This window comes from Esox lucius, chromosome 2, assembly GCF_011004845.1.
Source record: "Esox lucius isolate fEsoLuc1 chromosome 2, fEsoLuc1.pri, whole genome shotgun sequence".
NCBI lineage: Eukaryota > Metazoa > Chordata > Actinopteri > Esociformes > Esocidae > Esox > Esox lucius.
This window is the reverse complement of record NC_047570.1, coordinates 17,298,452-17,321,701: the sequence shown is the minus strand read 5'-3', so window position 1 is coordinate 17,321,701 and position 23,250 is coordinate 17,298,452. Positions and strand designations below refer to the sequence as shown.

The following is a 23,250-nucleotide window of genomic DNA, read 5'->3' as shown; positions in this document are numbered from 1 at the left end:
ATATCCAAAGCAGTAAAAACACATTTTCTGTATCTAATTTTCAACAATATTCTAGAAATTTTGAACACATTTATTTAGGTTAAACCGACGGTATTACATTTGCAAATAAATGCGCGCTGTCCATAATCGAACGTAAAAGCGCACAGCCCACATTAAGGCTGACTGCAGACAAATAATTGAAGCACCGGAGTCATTATTGACAAATCAAGCAGCTTATTTCAAAAGAGTGGACCCCTAGCGGTTGCAGTGGTTATGGGTGACAGTTTAGGGAGTAAAAAGATTAACAGGTCATGTCAGTCTACTGTACATAATACGCGTGTAAGGCAACTATAGGGGGAGGAGGAGAAGGGTTATATCCTAAGCTACTGGAGAAACGCTCATACTTCGACTTCTCTTCAGTTGTCTGTATTGACAAGTCTGTGGGAAATATGGATCTTGAGAGCAGAAGAAAGATTAAGAAAAGATGTGCGCTGAAGAAGGACATAATAAAAGAGTTCCTTGCAGAATTTCTGGGGATATTTGTGTTAATAGTAAGTACATTTGCACTTTGCCTTAACTCCTGACTCTCATTTAATAGCCTACATGACAACTGCATCAATATGATAATAAGGTGTTAAAATTATTCTCAAGGGACGTGATCTGTCAGCAATGATATTTTTTATAGATATGTTTTGGTGCTAATTTATCCTGGTAATAATGTGTATTCTGTTTGATGTTCTCATACATTATTCTGGTCGGTGATTCTCCTTGGGTGATAATGAAGACATTTGGTTACTTTTTAATGGGAAGTTTGACAGGTGGAGGATAGGAGCGCAGAATGAAAGGGAAACTTGGTGTTTTGAGACATAAATAAAAACATTATTAAATTCACATTTTTACAAACATGTACCATGCAACATTTCAAATGAGCTATGATGATCACAGTGATTTGATATTCATATTTTTGGGGAGTGTGTATCAGGTAATAAATAGACTAAATTTACAACCCAAAAAAACATAATTCAAAGATGTGCAAATCATTTAAACCCTATATTCAAGAGAAAATAGTACCAAGACAACATTTCCAATGTTGAAACTGAGACATTTTATTGTTTCTTGAGAAATATATGCCCACTTAGAATTTAATGCCAGCAACATGTTTAAAAAAAGCTGGGACAGGGGCAACAAAAGACTGGAAAAGGTGTGTAATGCTAAAAAACTAAACCTGGTGGAATATCATACAACTAATTCGGTCAGTTTGCAACAGGCCAGTGACTTATTTGGGTGTAAAAAGAGTCTTTTAGAAGTAAAGTAAAAACAGACACGGTTCTATAATGGAAATCACAGCATGGGCTCAGGAGCACTTTTGAAAACTATTGTCTGTGAAAACAGCTTGTTGCTGCATCCAAAAATGCAAGTTACAGCTCAACAATGTAATGAAGAAACCATATATAAAGTACAGTGGGGAGAACAAGTATTTGATACACTGCTGATTTTGCAGGTTTTCCCACTTACAAAGCATGTTGAAGTCTGTAATTTTTATCATAGGTACTCTTCAACTGTGAGTTGAAGAGTACCTAACAAAAATCCAGAAAATCACATTGTATGATTTTTAAGTAATTAATTTGCATTTTATTGCATGACATAAGTATTTAATACATCAGAAAAGCAGAACTTAATATTTGGTACATAAACCTTTGTTTGCAATTACAGAGATCATACATTTCCTGTAGTTCTTGACCAGGTTTGCACACACTGCAGCAGGGATACCACTCCTCCATACAGACCTTCTCCAGATCCTTCAGGTTTCGGGACAGTCGCTGGGCAATACAGACCTTCAGCTCCCTCCAAAGATTTTCTATTGGGTTCAGGTCTGGAGACTGGCTAGGCCACTCCAGGACCTTGAGATGCTTCTTACGAAGCTACTCCTTAGTTGCCCTGGCTGTGTGTTTCGAGGTCGTTGTCATGCTGGAAGACCCAGCCACGACCCATCTTCAATGCTCTTACTGAGGGAAGGAGGTTGTTGGCCAAGATCTCGCAATACATGGCCCCATCCATCCTCCCCTCAATACGGTGCAGTTGTCCTGTCCCCTTTGCAGAAAAGCATCCCCAAAGAATGATGTTTCCAACTCCATGCTTCACGGTTGGGATGGTGTTCTTGGGGTTGTACTCATCCTTCTTCTTCCTCCAAACACGGCGAGTGGAGTTTAAACCCAAAAGCTCTATTTTTGTCTCATCAGACCACATTACTTTCTTCCATTCCTCCTCTGGATCATCCATATGGTCATTGGCAAACTTCAGACGGGCCTGGACATGCGCTGGCTTGAGCAGGGGGACCTTGCGTGCACTGCAGGATTTTAATCCATGATGGCATAGTGTGTTACTAATGGTTTTCTTTGAGACTGTGGTCCCAGCTCTCTTCAGATCATTGACCAGGTCCTGCCGTGTAGTTCTGGGCTGATCCCTCACCTTGCTCATGATCATTGATGCCCCACAAGGTAAGATCTTGCATGGAGCCCCAGGCCGAGGGAGATTGACCGGCATCTTGAACTTCTTCCATTTTCTAATAATTGCGCCAACAGTTGTTGCCTTCTCACCAAGCTGCTTGCCTATTGTCCTGTAGCCCATCCCAGCATTGTGCAGGTCTACAATTTTATCCCTGATGTCCTTAGACAGCTCTCTGGTCTTGGCCATTGTGGAGAGGTTGGAGTCTGTTTGATTGAGTGTGTGGACAGGTGTCTTTTATACAGTTAACGAGTTCAAACAGGTGCAGTTAATAGGTAATGACTGGAGAACAGGAGGGCTTCTTAAACAGAAACTAACAGGTCTGTGAGAGCCGGAATTCTGATCAAATACTTATGTCATGCAATAAAATGCAAATTCATTATTTAAAAATCATACAATGTGATTTTTCTGGATTTTTGTTTCTGGTTTTCATCTCTCACAGCTGAAGTGTACCGATGATAAAAATTACAGACCTCTACATGCTTTGTAAATAGGAAAACCTGCAAAATCGGCAGTGTATCAAATACTTATTTTTCCCCACTGTAGATCCAGAAATGACCCAACTTTCTCTGCCCCCGAGCTCATTTAAGATGGATGGAGGCGACATGCAAAACTGCCCAGTGGTCTGATTAATCAAAATTTGGAAATTAGTTTTGGGAATCATGGATGCCGCATCCTCTGGACTAACGAGGAGAGGGACCATCCTGCTTCTTATCAGCGCACAGTTCAAAAGCCAGCACCCATGATAGTATGGGGGTGCATTAGTGCACATGGCATAGGTGACTTGCACATCTGTGAAGGCACCATTAACGCTGATCAATATATACATGTTTTGGAGCAACATATGCTGCCATCCAGGCAATTTATTTTTCAGGGAAGGCCTTGCTTATTTCAGCAAGACAATGCTAAACCATATTCTACACGTATCACAAATCTGGGTGCTAAACTGGCTTGTCTGCAGTCCAGAACTGTCACCCACAGAAAACATTTGGCACATTATGAAACGAAAAATACAACAAAGAACACCCCGAATTGTTGAGCAGCTGAAATCCTATATCAAACAAAAATGGGAAAACATTTCACATTCAAAACTACAACAGTTGGTTTCCTCAGTTCCAAAACGCTTATGGAGTATTGTTGAAAGAAGAGGTGATGCAATCCAGTGGTTATTATGCATGTCTTTGTACTATTTTTAAGATAAATTATTTGCATATCATTGCATTCTGTTTTAATTTTCATTTTATATAGCGTCCCAACTTTTTTGGAAACATGGTTGTATTTATCATACCATATATTTACGTGAACACCCATTATTTGATAAACAAAGTTATCCTATATGTTGCTATCAGGTTTCAAAATATTTTCAAAAACATTTTGTAGAATAAGAAGCATTAATGTAGATCTAGATTAATTCATCAATTGTTAACTCTTTCAGGTAGTTATGTGTATGCCCCTAGCAGGGTGGAAAGATCTCATGGTCTTTTGGGAACAAGCCGCCTACATTTATTTGAATTTGTGCCTCAGTTCGTCCTGTATGTTTTGCTGACAGTCAAACAGCCTTTTCCCAACAGTACAGATGGAACATTCAAAATATTAAAAACAAACTGCAAGAAAAACTGTTCAAATTGCAGGAAGTCCAAATGCCACCACATGAGCCATAAAATGAATAATGAATGAAATTTCCGTTGAATACAGTGACTTGAGGTTGAGAACAGACCGCCATTAGACTGAAGAGAGAGAATCAATTAGCATGAGCTACCATCTGATAGAATGAAAAACATTTTCTAAGTAGATTTCCCGAAATTATGGAACGTAATTATAATCATAGAAAATGATATGTACTCTACATTCTGACCACAACAAATACCACTTATAGACTGTATTTGGAAATAACAATGATAAGATTACTTAGGAGCACATTAGCTAAAAGAAACTCAACTGAATTTCGAGTGATTTGACCGACTAAGTAACATCCCTCCAAAATAAATAAAATAAGACTTATTATTTTATTATTTCTACTTTATTGTGGGAGGCCTAAAAAGTGTGTTGGCATGTTGGTTTTGACTCAGGACCCTGCCATGAAGTAAAACTGTGTAATGTGGGTCCTTATAATAAGCTGACGGGTCCTTTGTCTTCCACCTGTCACCTCTAGGTTCACCTAGAGACCTGTCTGTCTGTCTGCCTGTCTGTCTGGCTGCTTGTCTGTCTGTCTCCCTGTCTGTCTGTCTGCCTGTTTGTCTGTCTGTCTGCCTGTCTGTCTGCCTGTTTGGCTGTCTGTCTGCCTGTCTGCCTGTCTGTCTACCTGTCTGTCTGCCTGTCTGTCTGTCACAGCTCAGGGACTGGTCTGACTGAGGCTCAGTTTCAGAAAGGCTTAGTGAGTCTGTGGTCAGCTTGGTCAGCAGCACAACTTGACGTGAACTAATCCATTTCTTACAACAGACGTAGCTATTCTGGGAACAGCTTCCTCCTTTCAACACTTTTGTTTGTATTTACTTGTCACTGTGAGGAGAAAAATATTTTTGATTATTTCTCAAGCGTTAAATGACACATCTTCTATGTGCGGCATTCCCGGTAGGGGACAGGAAATCAACTGATCTAAAAGAATTCCTAATGAGAAATGAAGGCTTTAGAACAAGATGACTAGTCCTATGTGCATAATTGGACATAAAGAACAATGCCTCTTTCTTCCTCCTGCCAACGTGTTGTTGTTTCTGTGTGTGTATCCCTGTCTGTCCTTCCCAGCTCTTTGGCTGTGGCTCGGTGGCTCAGACGGTGCTGAGTAAGGGGGCTCTGGGTGAACCCCTGACCATTCACATTGGCTTCACTCTGGGGGTGATGATGGCAGCATACGTTGCTGGGGGCGTGTCAGGTGAATATCATCCTCTATCTAGCATGGACTGCATTTAGAAAATCTACTTCTACAGTCCACTTTGCATATACCAATATAAAGTGTTTCTTAATATTTTAATTTGCAATATAATTGATACATTTTATGAAAGTCTGAGTAACTGGATCTGTAGTTTAATGTTATTAGTCTAAAGAGCACATGAAGAACACTGATAACTGATTCAGTACAGACAGTCACCTCAACTCTCAAAGAGCGTGTCCAGTTACAAATGGGCTTTGGGTTACAAAAAATTGAGCAGGACTCAAAGGTCATTAATGGTTGTTTATCTTTGATGAAACAGCTTTACTTTGTCATGAACTTTGACCATGGATGTCTGTGTTTCTTTGCTCTCAAGTTCTAAACTCTTCAAAGCCAGAACATGTACTGCAGAAATGTATGGGTAACTGTGTGTTATGGCTCCTTCATTGACCTCAGATCCATTTGTTCACATATTCATTGTTTGACAGAGGGGGGAGATGAGCCACTAATGTCCACCCCTGTTGTTGGGGAAAGTTTAACACACAGTTACAGTAATGGACTATTGAATACAGCCTCAGGACAGTCTGTATTCAACATTGGCGCCATTGAATATTACTGTAACTGGGAGAAGTTGACTGAGGAAAGTGAAAATATATCCTATAAGTTGATTACACTATTTCTCAGTCGCTTTGGTGCATTTCTTAGCAATTCTTGATACTACTTGTACAAATTCCAAATCATCTAGTCAGTTGTGCACATCATTAAAGCAATTTCTTATTTCTTTGAACAAATTGCAATTGCTTTTGTACATATTGCAATTGATAATGTACAAGTGTCAACCAGTTGTCTAAATTGCTCAAAGCTGCATCTCATGAACAATCAATTGGCAAGCATATATAGACAGACCACAAGACAGAGTTGCAATTTTCCAATAATGGATGGACCAGGAAACGAACAGGGTCAACGGCCAAGAGGAGGAAGAAGAGGAGCAAGGATGCGTGGTGAAAGGCAAAACAGAGGAAGAGGCAGAAGAGGACATAGGCGCATATCTGATGACATAAGGGCCTCTATTGTAGACCATGTTGTCCATCATGGCCTAACGATGGCTGAGGTGGGTTGAAGGGTGCAGCCCAATACTGAGAGATCAACCGTGTCTTCAATATTTCAACCTGACCAAATGCAGAAGTCGGAATATCATCGGTCACAGAGCTACTGTGGATTTGCCAGACCAATGGGGAGGAAAGATCACCATGTGTGCTGCTATTTCAGAGCATGGTGTCCTAACCCATATCCCCCTTATAGGGCCATACAACACCCAGCATCTACTCAACATTTTAGAGACTCTCTACAGGGCTTTCATCCCTGATGATGAGAGGGGTCTGTATAGACAGGATTTGCCAAAGTATGTGGTCATTTGTGATACAGTTTTTCTCAGTCGCTTTGGTGTGTTTTTCACATCATCCCTAACATGTGCAAAATAATAAGTGCATTTCTCAGAACAATTTGTACAAAATGCAATATACAATAGATATGTTTCTAAAGCTAGTCAGTCACAAAAATCCTTAGTACATCTCTCAAAAGTAAATATTCATGCCAATGATCATGTCAGTGTCATCAGAATGATAAGTAATTGAGTCATTGTTCACGAACAAGGTCGTCAAAATGTTTAGGCATGTTGTCAATGTAACTGTGTACTTTGACAGTATTACTTGATTTAAACTTTGGCTACAGTTTGGATGACAGTTACTGTATTGAAAATGCACAAGGCTGCACTTCTATGGCATATATCAATTTCAACAGTACTATTTACATATTACTGTATGCACAACGGAAAAAAAAACTAAATTAGAAAGAAACACAGGAAACACCCCTAAGGCACAACTTTGCCCGCAGCACTGTTCTAGTGCTGTCTCTACACATCCAGATGTTCCTGTCTGTCGGCCCACATATTCTCATTTCTAGTGACTGACTTGCTTTAGAAACATATCTGTTGTATATTGCAGTTTGTACAAATTGTTCTGAGAAATGCACTTATTATTTTGCACATGTTAGGGATGATGTGAAAAACGCACCAAAGCGACTGAGAAAAACTGTGATCAGTCCTGACGCCTGACTGCGTCTTGGTGTCGGAGGACAAAGTGCGCTGGCTAGATATACAAGGCTGAAGATGCATGTCCTTATGTCCAGGGGTACGTTCCACCGAGATTAGAGAAAGAAGAGCACTTCCTCTCGCTTCGCCAGCAGTAATGGTAAAAAGGGACAACGCAGGAGCAAATCACTTTTCAAATGTCACAGCGTCTTATGTGGGCTTGCTGAGCAAGGTGGAGAGTGGTTTTTATCAGCAATCAAGAGTTTCATTACGTCAGCGAGACCTTAGGTAATGGAGGATGATGTAATTTGAAATTGCCAGGGAAATGTTATCACAATTTGGAGGTACAGGAGTGACAATGTGATTCGAGTTTTACTATCCATCCCCGTGGATAATATAAGCAGTGACCTAATATGAGTGCTATATGAGCCATACTCAATGAGCTCTCATCTTAGAAAACCCGGCGTTGGCTGAATGTGCACTTTGTACTTTGCACTGTATCTCTGAAAAGACTCAATAGGACATCCCCTCATCCTCAGTGCCTGGGTCAAAGCTTCAGCACATAAGACCAAAGCGCAGGACCGAATAAACATGCATCCTATGTTCTGATGCTTATGAATAAACCATCATCCGAGGAGCATCCTAGAGCGATGATTTATTGAAGAAGCATGGAACTGGGTCTTGTCACCCTATGTTCTTCATTACAGACTAACTAATCCCTGGGTCTAACTCACAGAGGATCTAGATAATGTCTGAGTAATCATGGAGACAGCGGGTATGGCAAGAAGACACAATCTGCAGTAGTCTTCGTGAATAGTGTACTGCGTAGTAGACTACAGTACAGGATTGTTGGCTGTATGACTGGCCAATGTGTGTGTAGGACACATGTTAGGCGACATCTCTGATGACCATCACAGGTTTTGGACTAATGTGCTTTATGGTGGCATCGGGGTGGACGGCTCCTCTAAACCAGCCCCCCCCCCCCCCCCCCCCCCCCTCGCCTGCTCGTCTGTATTCCTAAATCTGAGATGTTCATTGAAAGGCACAGAAAACAGCACCAGTGGCAGGGGAGGTGTGTCATGGTTGGGTCATCACAACGTCCTGCAGTTTACGCAAGCCTTAAGGAGATTCAGGCAGATTATGTCAGAGCCAATTCCAATGGGCTGGTTCAGCTGGTTGTTGTGGCCACTGTTAGAGAACTGGGTTGGGGATTAGGGTTTGGCGTACGCTGACACCCCCAAGAAGTGTTGCCCCGCTGAGGTCACCCAGTCGTCTCAGTCCCCACCAGGCTGGCAAGGCAAGAGATGTGCCATAAATGTCAACGACTCAAACCACTGTCACCAGGCTTTTGATGTGGTTAGTTACAGTCTGGTTACAGATGAATGTCTAACACCTTCTGTATATGATCAAACCTTATTTTATATACCTTTTTTATGTTTGTGTCAGGGGCTCACGTGAACCCAGCTGTTTCTCTGGCTATGGTGGTTCTGGGCAAACTGCCTATAAAGAAGTTCCCAGTCTACGTAGCTGCACAGTTCCTGGGTGCCTTTGTAGGGTCGTGTGCTGTCTACGGCTTGTATTATGGTAAGTGTCATCATCTTCATCATCTTCAACCTCATTATGATCAGATCAGTAATACAGAAAATACATGGAACCCATATTCATGGTTTTTAGTATGCACTCAAAAATGGTTAATCAGCTGTTCCCATTGGAGACCCTTTTATTGAACACCTTTCGGCCCTTGTTAGAAACCTCTGGTTTCATAATGAACCCTTTCCACAGAAGATTCTACATGGAACCCAAAAGGGTTCTACTTGGAACAAAACATTGTTCTTAATGTGAACCTTAGTGTACGGGACAACCAAAGAACTGTTTTGGAACCCTTTTTTCTAATGTGTGACATTTGAATGGAGAAGTATTACTATTGGATAATGACTATTACTGGTTAATTAATTCATTCATTTGATTTTACTCTTTACCGTAGATGCCTTAATGGAACACACAGGAGGAGTTCTGCAAGTTACTGGCGTCAATGCTACAGCTAACATATGGGCATCCTATCCAGCCAAGCACCTATCAATCCTTGGAGGATTTGTAGACCAGGCGAGTGACACACCATCAAAGATGATGACGTCCCAATACTGTCTTTAATGGAATGATAGGAGCCACACAGTCACTCCCACTGGTTAAGCTAAAATATGGTAGTACATTACAGATAGCACTGCAGTTAATAGTGTGGAGGCATGTGGCCCAGCATTCAGATCAGTCATGTGCATACAACTGGGTATAAAGGATGAGCATGTGTATAGGCAATATCATGTGTTCTGGCTGAGCAAAAACAACCATGTGTGCTGCACCCCCAAGAGCTAAAGGTGTGTGTGTGTGTGTGTGTGTGTGTGTGAACCAGAATTTCTCAATTCTTCACAAGAATAGTAAAACAAATCAAATATGGAAAATAAGTGAGTACCATTAGAATTTTGTTAGGAATAAGTTTTAAGGAAAAATATGATTTTGAAATCTAAATAAATTGTTACTCTCCAAACATTCCTTGTAGGTATAGTCTACAGTTATGTGTGTGTCTGTGTACGTACATTGTGCATGACTGCATTCATGTGTGTGTTTGTGTTAAAAGCTGCCTCATCTATCCTTCATCTGCGGGAAAGGGGGAAACCCCATTATAGGCTTAGGCAAAAGAATAGAGGCCACAGGTCATCACATCAAATGAGTCTGTTTTGCCACTGTCATTATAAAACCCAGGCCACAACAATCAACAATTCTCCCCATCACTGGCTGGTATACTGCGCCTTTTATTATCTACCACAACATAAAAAGAAACACAAATGCTTTCTGCATATAGCACGAAGACTGGCTTTTGGTTTTGCCTTAACCGAGGCATAACTAGTAACTAAAGACTACACTTTGTAGGCATGTTATAAAGTATTCCTGTCACCGATCAGTTGTGGCTGTCACTCATGGCTGTTGCCATTTCTCCAGGTGATTGGAACAGCGGCCCTGATCCTCTGCATCCTAGCGATTATTGACGGGAAGAACATTGGCGCTCCAAAAGGGATGGAGCCTCTGTGCATTGGGCTGATCATCATGGCCATTGGAGTGTCCATGGGACACAACTGTGGCTATCCCATCAACCCTGCCAGAGACCTGGGCCCCAGGCTCTTCACTGCTGTGGCTGGATGGGGTATGGAAGTGTTCAGGTAATTTCCAAAGCCACTTCCAGAGCTTGAACTGCGTATTATTTGAGAGAGGACATGTCACACAAGGTAAGCTGGTGTCAGGGCACAGTTACGTCTTTTAAAACATGCTCAGACATTTGATTGCCTCTTGTTCTGAAACCATATTAAGTGTATAATATTACATGTGTAATAAAGCAATATATATAATGTATTATATTGCTTTACTTTCCTAATATGTCAAATGGCCAGTTCTTAGCCTAGAATAGAACACTGAAAGATTAATGAAGCCGCAGAAACAAAGTATTTATGTGTGTGTGACAGGAAAGCCCCTCATTGATCTTGTCAAGCAGAGCTACATTATGATGTATTTCAATGCTTGTCTCCTGGTTGTTTGTGAGACATGCCGTGTGAGATACAGGGCAGTACCTGCCAGTGGCTTGATCCCCTTCTTTTCTCCAGGAAGAGTATACATGTATGTGGATGAATGTCTATCTCTGCTCTCCTAGCAATCTCAATAAATATTTTAGCAACCTCTTGCATCTCCTGCATTTTGAAATAGGCTTTTTCTCTGCATATACACATGCTATGCCTCAGATAACATGAAATGGCTCTATTGTGTGTTTGAATGGCAGATGCACACTCGCTCTGCTACCACTCTTTAACGTTGACTCTGGCACCAAATATTGGGTATTTATTTACACTAGATAAGTGAAGCGGTCATTGGCAACAAGGTCTGTACTTTGCCATGCAAACTCCTATAGTCCCCAGGGAAATCTGGGTTAAAGCAATAGTTACAAATAAGAAGAGTTACTTAAAATGTACATTAAGTTACATCATTAAAGAATAAAATGGACAGAAAACCTCTCTACCAGTGCACTTTAGACAATAGAGGGCGCTGATATAATGGTTTCAGTTGAAACTGGTCTTTGAGGACCCCTTGTCTTACCAGATACATTGTTTGTTCTATTCCAGCATGAGCCTAAAACACTGAAATGCCTAGCTGGTAAAATGGCAAGCTGAATCATAGGAGATGGTGTGTTCAATGGGGTGGGACATTTGGACATTATTTGAGTCTACTTCAAACAGTTCCCTCACCGTATTTTCACAGATGTTTTGCATGAGAGATTAGTTCTCTCTGAGAGAAGACTCTTCCAGTTTACACGTTTGTTAGTAACGTTTATTAAATTTCCTTCGCAGTACCTGGGACAACCAATGTCTACAGTGGGGAGAACAAGTATTTGATACACTTCCGATTTTGCAGGTTTTCCTACTTACAAAGCATGTAGAGGTCTGTAATTTTTTATCAATCTCCCTCGGTCTGGGGCTCCATGCAAGATCTCACCTCGTGGGGCATCAAAGATCATGAGGAAGGTGAGGGATCAGCCCAGAACTACACGACAGGACCTGGTCAATGACCTGAAGAGAGTTGGGACCACAGTCTCAAAGAAAACCCTTAGTAACACACTACACTGTCATGGATTGAAATCCTGCAGGGTACGCAAGGACCAGGCCCAGGCCCATCTGAAGTTTGGCAATGACCATCTGGATGATCCAGAGGAGGAATGGGAGAAGGTCATGTGGTCTGATGAGACAAAAATGGAACTTTCTGGTCTAAACTCCACTCGCTATGTTTGGAGGAAGAAGAAGGATGAGTACAACCCCAAGAACAACATCCCAACCGTGAAGCATGGAGGTAGAAACATCATTCTTTGGGGATGCTTTTCTGCAATGGGGACAGGACGACCGCACCGTATTGAGGGGAGGATGGATGAGGCCATGTATCACAAGATCTTGGCCAACGACCTCCTCTCAGTAAGAGCATTGAAGATGGGTCGTGGCTGGGTCTTCCAGCATGACAATGACCCGAAACACACAGCCAGGGCAACTAAGGATTGGCTCTTTAAGAAGCATCTCAAGGTCCTGGAGTGGCCTAGCCAGTCTCCAGACCTGAACCCAATAGAAAACCTTTGGAGGGAGCTGAAAGTCTGTATTGCCCAGCGACAGCCCCGAAACCTGAAAGATCTGGAGAAGGTCTGTATGGAGGAGTGGGCCAAAATCCCTGCTGCAGTGTGTGCCAACCTGGTCAAGAACTACAGGATCTGTGTAACTCACAGTTGAAGAGTACCTATGATAAAAATTGCAGACTTCTACATGTTTTGTAAATGGGAAAACCTGCAAAATCAGCAGTGTATCAAATACTTGTTCTCCCCACTGTATGTCAACTTTGTTAGTTACTTTTACCTGATGTTAAACAAAACGTCATGTACATATGAACAAGGCTATATTCGACGTTCACAATATCAATATACTGAATGACAAGTGAGCAACCAAATAAGTTTTCTTAGGTCAAAGGTTAGTTCCTTTGCGACCATGAAAGTTCAAATGAATACTGAGAATGAAGTACCTGAAAAATGTATGCTTTGATGCATTCTTTGTTTCTAGGTATGCTAACAGAACTTACGGTAAGCTTTGTACATATTTTCCATTTGGCCTCCTTAGATTTGGGATCACACTTGAAAAATAACAGCTAACTTCCTTTCTTGCAAGGGTCCCTAAAAATAATGTACTATGTCATATATGTGCAATTTTCTGCCATAACATCAAAATGACTTGCTTTCAGAATTTCATAGCTAACTAATGGATGCTAGTGATTGTACTCCGGGATAATGCAGATAAAAACAACATATTATACTTATAGCTCAAGATGGGACATATAAAAGAAAAGGATAATTACAAATGTCCCAGACTGCGTCTTTAAGGGAAAGGGAATGCTAAATTCTGAAGAGGCACTTTGGCCGATTATTTTGACAGGAGATAGTTGTAGTAGGAAGAGCTGTGCCAAGTCCATGAGAAGCCATCGTGTGACCAGGTGTAGGATCTGGTTGATCCATCATCAGGCCATGCTTAGGATCTTGTTGGTCCATCACCAGGCCTAGGATCTGGTTGGTCCATCACAAGGCCAGGCATAGAATCTGGTTGGTCCATCACCAGGCCAGGCGTAGGATCTTGTTGGTCCATCACCAGGCCAGGCGTAGGATCTTGTTGGTCCATCACCAGGCCTAGGATCTGGTTGGTCCATCACCAGGCCTAGGATCTGGTTGGTCCCCATGGCTCTGCCCATAGATTATACCCCCTAATCCAACTGCCTTGTAGTATCATTCACCTGGTGGATGCTTAGCAGCTGAACACAGCCTGCTCAGACACTGTCCATGCTGGTACTTTCTCCCCCACAGGATCTGACTAGCCACTACTAACAGAAGTAGGCTAATCTCATTCTCTATCAGGGTGTTAGCCTGCGGTGATCAACAACTCCATTCAGAACAGAATAAGGATCTACCATGCAGGCTACAGTAGCTGAGAGTGCTGTTTAGGTTGTGGTTTGGGGTCTGGGGAATGGTGATCTAGGGGTCATTGCTTTATATTAATTGTTTATTTTTACCGGCTGTTAAGGTAACTGGCAGATATTTAAAGCACAATTACAAAGAATAGAGACAGATTAGTGGGGATCGGAAACAGACCAACATCACAGTAAGTATGCTTGGATAAATAGACTAATGAGAGATCGCAGGTGTAGTGAGAGGCTTGGATTAGAGAGTCTATCCAGGGAGCCTTACTGTGTAAATAAACAAAGGGTTGTAGTATCTGCAGCCTAGGCGCAGTAGCACACCCATGACCTGGGCACATTCCCAGGTTGCTTTGATCAGTTTGCTGATGCTTTCACTGTAGGTACGTTTGGTATTACATTATATCTGAACTTGCTTTAACCCACTACACATGTCAGTGTAACACCCCGTGGTATCTCGTCTTGTCTGTGCAGTGCTGGAGGATGCTGGTGGTGGGTCCCGGTGGCAGGGCCTATGGTGGGAGGAGTGCTGGGGGCTGTCATGTACTTCCTGTTCATCGAGCTGCATCACGCTGAACCTGAGAAACAGGGGGAAAACAACATCAAGGACAAATACGAGATGGTCACCATGAGTTAGACGGAGAAGCTAAGAGTTCCACAGAGGCATGGCAGCTTCCTCACCTGAACATCCGTCGCGTTAAAGCATTGCTGAATACAGTCTTTCTCCAGGAGGAGTCTTTTCTTCTGTCTAAAGGACCAGAAATCAGGTCTTAATCTCTGCACTCTTATGGCCCCCATGTAAAAACACACGAAAAAAGAATAACTGAGAAACAGTATGTGATGTTATATTCACAATCACAAGCTCTAAATTTTTACTAACCCATGACATAATCAGCACAAGGTGTTCAGACTATTCATTCAACTCAAGTATAGTCCCAGAGTACAGGGATTAAGAATCTATACTGTATTTCTAAATATAAGGCTATATTTCATTGCAGGAAGAGTATAGCGAGTTTAAAGCCCCATGTTTCTGTGATGTAAGAGAGGAAGCGCGGATATTTTTAGTAATTGAACTAGTTTAATGGAATCCTCTCTGAAGTGTGTTCCCTATTCTGGTTCACTTCATTCATCCATTTGTTACAGTTGTGTGAATCGCTTTGCCTGCTGCACCACTAAACCTCACCAATGCATGTGTGCTATAGCTAACACAAACATTTATGAATATACTTTAAAGTGCTCATAGTCTTGTTTTCTTAGCTTTTATTTTAAAGAATAAAAAAAAAACAGCCTTAATATAAATGAAATTAGTTTGTATTTTCTATTTGTTAGCACAGAACTTTTGTACCGTAGCACGGCATTACTTCTGAATGATGTTCATCTGAATTACTGTTATTTCGTCTAATATAATGTTCCAGCTGCTGAGAAATGTCATGTGTGTGTGGTTTTATAGCAGCATGAGAACAAAAACTTTGTCTTTGTCACTATAATGTATAATGAGTACACTGACATGAACATTTGGGAATGGGAAGAAGTATTGTATCAAATGTGTCATTGTATGATAGAACACATTTGAAAGCACAGTTTCAAGATGAATAAATAACGAAAATGTATACAACATGTTAATCAATGAAACTAATATGTCATTACTCCAATTATTTGGGTAGGTTTTAACCAGTAATGAACTCCTACACTGTGCCCTATTATAAACTGACAATAACAGAATAACATCATTACGTCCAGGAAGAGAGCCCTGAATTGAACCATGTCCTCCATCTGTAGGGATTTTATTTAGCAATGGGTGGGTACAAGTGCCCAATTCCCGAAACAATCCCAACTAAAGAAAACACATACAATTATATGGTATACACTGTATGTGGCTTACTACTGAACCAGATGTTAAAACAATGTAAATGTATTTCTTCATTCCTGGTACATTTATTAATGGTTTATTTCTTATGATTTCTTACAGTTGTACATTGTTATGTTATAATTTTTGCTACTATTTTATGATGCTAGTTTGATTGTCTTGTGATTCAACATTTATAGAAGGATAATGTGTGGTGGCAATAGTTGGTTTGATTTGATTCACTTGGCTCTTTAAATAAAAGGCATCTGTACTCATATGTTACTTTTACTGATACATTTTTCCTCTTCGATGCTATGAGATGAAATGTACTTGTTTGTGTTGGTTATTTTGTAATCTATATAACTGTAATGAAAATCTTACAAAAATAAACATTTATTGTGAATTTATAATGTGTTCCATGATCAATCAATCTAAGGAAAGTCAAATAATTAGAGGAGGATTTCCATGGTCCTTTTTGGTTTGTTTTCCTAACTTAACTGTGTATAAAGAACATGTATGACAAGGATTGTCTCTATTGTTGAAATGCCTTTTACTATCACTAATCCGATTATTCTTAATTGACCATCACATGGCCAATTGGTTAGTATACTGTATATATTTTATATTATTTTGCCTACTACATTCAGTATTCAGTACCCACCCTAAGGCCCCAGATTTTTATGTGACCTCAGTGGGATTCACCTTTGTGTTGATAGTGTGGTACTCTAACATACCAAGCAGTAAAAGACAACTTGAATGCCTACGCACAATACATGACAGTAAAAAATAGTACCTGATCACCATCCATAATTACAAAGTTAACTGATTTCACATGGTAGTACACACAATTGGTAAACATAAGAAAGGAGGAAGAAATCTGAGAGCCACTGGAAAGGGTAATGGGGTAATGGTCAAAACTCGATGGGCAGCAGGATTTGCTGTAGGCCCTTTTTGCATCCTACAAAGATGCACACGTCATTGCTTGCCTTTGGACTAACCGGTTGTTACAATGACTACATTCGGAAGATTGTGTTTTCTTTTAATGACTTAATCAGTGTAGTCATTATATTTCAAAAACTTAGTGGCTGAAGAAATTATCTTTGTAGTTTACATTAAAAATGAAGTAAGTACAAAATAAAGCGATTATTTGGTTGTCTGCTTGGGATTTGCATTTGTTTGCTTTTTAAAACATATCTAAGTTGCTATATTTACATATTTTTAAATTGTATTATATACTGTATATATTATGTATTGAACTGTTGCCTTACACAAGGATGCGTTGTTTTATCATTTATTTTGTGTATATGCTGTTATTGTGTTTATTTCAACATTGCAAAGACAAACTGTTATACCAGGTACCCAAAAATCTATAAATCAAAATCTGTAAGTACAACAGCACAATGAGTGGATTGAAGACAGTCAATTGGAAATGCTTATGTAATGTTATGGAGTGGCATAGATGAGGCATGCCTGAGAATAGATGAGGCATGACTGAGATGATCTCCATCTCTTTAAGCCAGTGGTTTGGTGCTTCTCCCTAGAGTTCATATTTTCATACAGCATGTGTAAATAATACACAGCACCAGGAACATCTTAGTGGGGCATGTCAGCTCACATATTGTACTCACAAAGGAAATAATTCATTACGTTTCAAAGGTCATGGCCTATAGAGCAGACAGTGATGTAAAACACTAATAAAACAGAAATTACAATCATTGGATGTTATTTAAGAGGTGTGTTGTGCCAAAAACAACATACAGTGGATATAAAAAGTCTACACACCCCTGTTAAAATGCAAGGTTCTTGTGATGAAAAAGAATGAGACAAAGATAAATCATGTCAGAACTTCTTCCACTTTTAATGTGACCTATAATGTAAACAGTTCAATAATAGAAAAAATAAACTTTGAAAAATAAAAACCTCACAATTACTTGGTTGCATAAATGTGCGCACCCTTAAACTAATACTTTGTTGAAGCACCTTTTGATTTTATTACAGCACTCAGTCTTTTTGGGTTAGAGTTAGCATGGCACATCTTGATGTGGCAATATTTGCCCACTCTTCTTTGAAAAAGCGCTCCAAATCTGTCAGATTGTGAGGACATCTCCTGTGCACAACCCTCTTCAGATCACCTCACAGATGTTCAGTTGGATTCAGGTCTGGGTTCTGGCTGGGCCATTCCAAAACATGAATCTTCTTCTGGTGAAGCCATGACTTTGTGGATTTGGATGTGTGCTTTGGGTCCTTGTGGTGCTGAAAGATGAACCTCCTCTTCATCTTCAGCTTTCTAACGGACGCCTGAAGGTTTTGTGCCAAAATTGCCTTTTGTGTGTCTCTAAATGCTCAAACAGTGCTTAATGGAGCACAACTTCAAAAATAATGAAATATTTTTTATTACACAGCCTGTTTATGTTCATGAATGAAGTAAAACAAAATTATATGCTTGGATTTGATTTAATACTGTTTTAAATTTAAATTGGACATTAGTCAGAAGGGAAGAAGGGATCTCCCTTCTGTAAGGGGTTGATGTACCGCTTTCCAGATCTTACACAGGTTTTGTGGAAAGGCTCAAACTAAAATATAAAAGTAGTATTGACGTAAAAGCCGTGCCTTGTCTTATACAGTATTAAGGTTGTTGTGCTGAATATAAATTGAATTCCACATAGTAAAACATGTAGGATGCTTCAATCAAAAAATGGTTCTTACCACATGAAAGGCAAGAGTACATTAAAGCATCTGTCATCCCCATGAGTTAATTAGCCAAATATGGCTCCCTTAGCTTTGTCCGTTCCCTCTGCATTTTGCCTCCAGGCTATGATAGCATCTCTGGATTACAGGTCTCAGATCAGTCTCCTCATAGACAGAAATAGACAGAAAAGCCTTTTTAACCTGAGAAGTGAGAGAACATCTTGACAGATCTACTTTGAGGATATTGACATCAATCCCTCAAGTATGACCAAAGGAAAGAATATGTTTAGAATTATTTATTCTCAAGAGTGGAAAAGATAGAATATTGCCACAGAAAGATAACTCTCAGCCTCAGTCACCGTTTAGTTTAGCCTGAGTTCAAAGTTGCAGTGAGATGATCACAAGAGCAATATTTCAATTCAAAATCTGAATGTTTAAGTCAGATATTACCTGCCCCTCCCCGATCCACTCATATTTTTCACTTAACATTCTAGCAGGTATTGAGCAGACAGTGAAATGTGCCCACGAGCATTCAGCCTACCTTTTCATTAACTCCAATCTGAACAAAGCAGCACATCACTGCAGTAATTACCAAGTGCTTTTGGTCCTGAATGACTCGTGATTAGGTTCAGTGTCAGCATATGAGAATTGTCATTAATCTACCATCAGTAATCGGCCACCAGGTGCAGAAACGTATATACAGTGGGGAGAACAAGTATTTGATACACTGCCTAATTTGCAGGTTTTCCCACTTACAAAGCATGTAGAAGTCTGTAATTTTTATCATAGGTACTCTTCAACTGTGAGTGACGGAATCTAAAACAAAAATCCAGAAAATCACATTGTATGATTTTTAAGTAATTAATTAGCATTTTATTGCATGACATAAGTATTTGATACATCAGAAAACCAGAACTTAATATTTCGTACAGAAACCTTTGTTTGCCATTACAGAGATTATACGTTTCCTGTAGTTCTTGACCAGGTTTGCATACACTGCAGCAGGGATTTTGGCCCACTCCTCCATACAGACCTTCTCCAGATCCTTCAGGTTTCGAGCTGTCGCTGGGCAATACAGACTTTCAGCTCCCTCCAAAGATTTTCTATTGGGTTCAGGTCTGGAGACTGGCTAGGCCACTCCAGGACCTTCAGATGCTTCTTACGGAGCCACTCCTTAGTTGCCCTGGCTGCATGTTTCAGGTCTTTGTCATGCTCTTACTGAGGGAAGGAGGTTGTTGGCCAAGATCTTGCGATACATGGCCCCATCCATCCTCCCCTCAATAAAGTGCAGTCGTACTCATCCTTCTTCTTCCTCCAAACACGGCGAGTGGAATTTAGACCAAAAAGCTCTATTTTTGTCTCATCAGACCACATGACCTTCTCCCATTCCTCCTCTGGATCATCCAGATGGTCATTGGGAAACTTCAGATGGGCCTGGACATGCGCTGGCTTGAGCAGGGGGACCTTGCGTGCACCGCAGGATTTTAATCCATGACGGCGTAGTGTGTTACTAATGGTTTTCTTTGAGACTGGTCCCAGCTCTCTTCAGGTCATTAACCAGGACCTGCCGTGTAGTTCTGGGCTGATCCCTCACCTTCCTCATGATCATTGATGCCCCACGAGGTGATATCTTGCATGGAGCCCCAGACCGAGGGAGATTGACTGTCATCTTGAACTTCTTCCATTTTCTAATAATTGCGCCAACAGTTGTTGCTTTCTCACCAAGCTGCTTGCTATTGTCCTGTAGCCCATGTGATTTTCTGGATTTTAATTACAGACCTCTTCATGCTTTGTAAATAGGAAAACCTGCAAAATCGGCAGTGTATCAAATACTTGTTCTCCCCACTGTATGTTAAAAAGAGTGGCTGTTTTTCAAGGACATTGTGGTCAGGAATGGTGGCTGGCTGACCCTGCCCAAAGTCAACGTCCACAGCCCACCTGGTTGTCATTGTCCATTATGCTGTGCAGCTGATCTGGATTCGAACTATAGACTCTGGATACAGCCCATCTTTATTTATTGACCCACTGGTCTTTTGAACATGCAAAAACATTGTTGTAGCCCAAAAAGATCATGTACTCTTATAAGAGGATTGGCCACCCCTCAAGGTCGGACACTTTTTAAAGTTTTGACCTTTTTGACCTGGGTTTTTAAGTTTTGACATGTTTTTCCTAGCCTTCTCTTTGAGCTTCTAAGCTGGGTTTCTGTAGAAGCACTTTGTGATAACGGCTAAAGCATAAAGGGCTTTAGCCCTTGGCATCACATTTAGTTGGACACTTTCACTGTTGAGGTTGGGAATAGCTGTGCGCATTTTCAACAAACCTCATCCTCTCCTCCAACCAGAATAAAACCAGGGTTCTTGAAGGTTCAAAGCCTTAATGTTTGTGCGGTCTTGAAGGCTCTTTCTCAGCTGATTACTTCTAAAGATGCCTGGTCCTAAAACAGGAGGTCAATCATGCATTTAAGCAAATGAAAGCTCTTATCTGCTTTGTGGTCAATCACAACATTCCATGTGCAATTATTCTGGGTGAAATCCATACAACAACAGTCTGACCCATGTCTCTACAAAGTTATTAATTGTGTTAGAACAGGAAAGTGGCACATGCTTCTGGAGAAAAGCAGCTGACCCGTCTCCAAGAGAGTCTCAGCTGCGTTGTGTACGCAGTGAGACCTCTAAACTGACAGCAGATTTGCTACAGGGATTCACTCTCATTTGCACTAGGAGCTGTAATCTCTTGCTGTTGACTAAACCTTTCACTTGAGATGATAATGGAACACATTTGGAAGCTGCCTTAATGTCACAACTTCCGATAGCAGGACTGAGCAAATGTATTTATATCTAAAACATCTGGTTTAGACACTTTCTTTGTGGATTTGTTTTAGTTACGGAAGGGACATTTACAGAAATGTTCTCAATTGCAAACAAGTTTTTTCATGTCTGAAAATATTTCTGCCTTTGTGTCTGGATTTATTATCTTAGAGCCTTATTTGGAAAATGCATACCGTAAATTAAATCTATGAAAACAACATTCACTGTAAACAGTTTTGTTCACTGTACAACATAGAGAAAGATCTGGGCAACTCACATTTCCTTTTGCAACATTTTGGACTTACTTCTACTTTACGTTACTTTTAAGTCAACATCTACAACATTGGGCCCTTCTGCTACAGAGCTTCACCTTGAGGCTGTCTGAGGCCTTTACAATAATTTTACTTGTGAACCTCTTTTGCAGCTCTATTGAGTCTGCACACCTGTAGCTAAGCTGCAGTTTCTTCCTACCCTGGAAAATACACTGTCCTCAATGTGTGCACGTCATTGACATCATTTGCTGCGGTGATGTCATGTAATATTGCTTGTGAAACAAGTAAATGCAGTGTGCAGACTCAAAATAATTATTTGGTTCCCTTGCCTCAAATTACAATTTTGAGGACTCAAAATGTGTTTGTTTTTCTTCATGTCATCTCTGGGGCTCTGTAGTTAAGCCACTATTGGCTTAAAAGCAAACGAATTCTGGCAAATTAATTCACAGTTTGCCATTTGCACTGTCTGTTACAGTTAGGTCCGTAAACAATAATAAGTTCTGTTATTTTGGCGGTTTACCTAAATATATTCAATTTACATTTAAACAATATTGGAGGAAGGGTTTAGGCATTGCAGTTCTTTAATATCTCCAGCCCTCTCTTTTTAAAGGGACCAAAAGTAATTGGACAATTGGTTCAAAAGCTGTTTCATGGACAGGTGTGGGCTATTCCTTCATTAGTCCTTCATCAATTAAGCAGGTAAAAGGTCTGAAGTTGATTCCTGGTGTGGCATTCACATTTGGAAGCTGTTGCTGTGAACCCACAACATGTGGTCAAAGGAGCTCGCAATGCAAGTGAAACAGGCCATCCTTAGGCTGAAAAAAAATTAAATCCATCAGGGAGATAGCAGGAATATAAGTAGTGGCCAAATCAACAGTTTGGTACATTCTGAGAAAAAAGGAACGCACTGGTGAGCTCTGCAACACAAAAGGCCTGGACATCCACGGAAGATAACAGTGGTGGATGATCGTATGATCCTTTCCATGGTAAAGAAAAACCCCTTCACAACATCCAGCCAAGTGAAGAACACTCTCCAGGAGGTAGGCATATCATTATCCAAGTCTACCATAAAGAGAAGACTTCACAAGAGCAAATACAGAAGGTTCACCACAAGGTGCAAACCATTCATAAGCCTCACAAATAGAAAGGTCAGATTAGACTTCTAAAACATCTAAAAACATCTAAAAAAGCCAGCCCAGTTCTGCAAAAGCATTCTTTGGAAAGATGAAACTAAGATCAAACTGTACTAGAATGATGGTAAGAAAAAAGTATGGAGGAGGCTTGGAACGGCTCATGATCTGAAGCACACCACATCATCTGTAAACCACGGGGGAGGCAGTGTGATGGCATGGGCATGCATGGCTTCCAATGGGATTGGGTCACTAGTGTTTATTGATGATGTGATAGAAGACGGAAGCAGCCGGGTGAATTCTGAAGTATATATGGATATATTGTCTGCTCAGATTCGTTGATTGATCGAGCGTGCATTTCACTTGCTGAAGACAAAACTTAAGGCAGAAAGACTCACAAACAACAACTTAAGACAGCTGCAGCAAAGGCCTGATAAAGCATCACAAAAGAGGAAACCCAACGTTTGTTGGTGTCCATGTGTTCCAGACTTCAAGCTCTCATTGCTTGCAAAGGATTCTTGACAAAGTATTAAA

General features: G+C 40.6%; 1 protein-coding gene across 1 annotated transcript; it reads left to right on the top strand.

Moving 5' to 3' along the window:
• The first annotated feature begins 275 nt into the window (after positions 1 to 275).
• Positions 276 to 15,829, top strand: aqp9b (aquaporin 9b). Its single transcript, XM_010880397.4, has 6 exons — positions 276 to 530; positions 5,227 to 5,353; positions 8,886 to 9,023; positions 9,424 to 9,542; positions 10,434 to 10,651; positions 14,448 to 15,829. The coding sequence occupies exons 1-6, from the start codon at positions 429 to 431 to the stop codon at positions 14,608 to 14,610; spliced, it is 867 nt and encodes a 288-aa protein (XP_010878699.1). The 5' UTR covers positions 276 to 428; the 3' UTR covers positions 14,611 to 15,829.
• The last annotated feature ends 7,421 nt before the right edge of the window (positions 15,830 to 23,250 follow it).

Coding starts and splice junctions, on each gene's coding strand:
- aqp9b (XM_010880397.4), top strand. CDS start 429: ATGGATCTTGAGAGCAGAAGAAAGATTAAGAAAAGATGTGCGCTGAAG. Junction 5,354..8,885: donor CGTTGCTGGGGGCGTGTCAG/GTGAATATCATC, acceptor TGTTTGTGTCAG/GGGCTCACGTGAACCCAGCT. Junction 9,024..9,423: donor TGTCTACGGCTTGTATTATG/GTAAGTGTCATC, acceptor TCTTTACCGTAG/ATGCCTTAATGGAACACACA.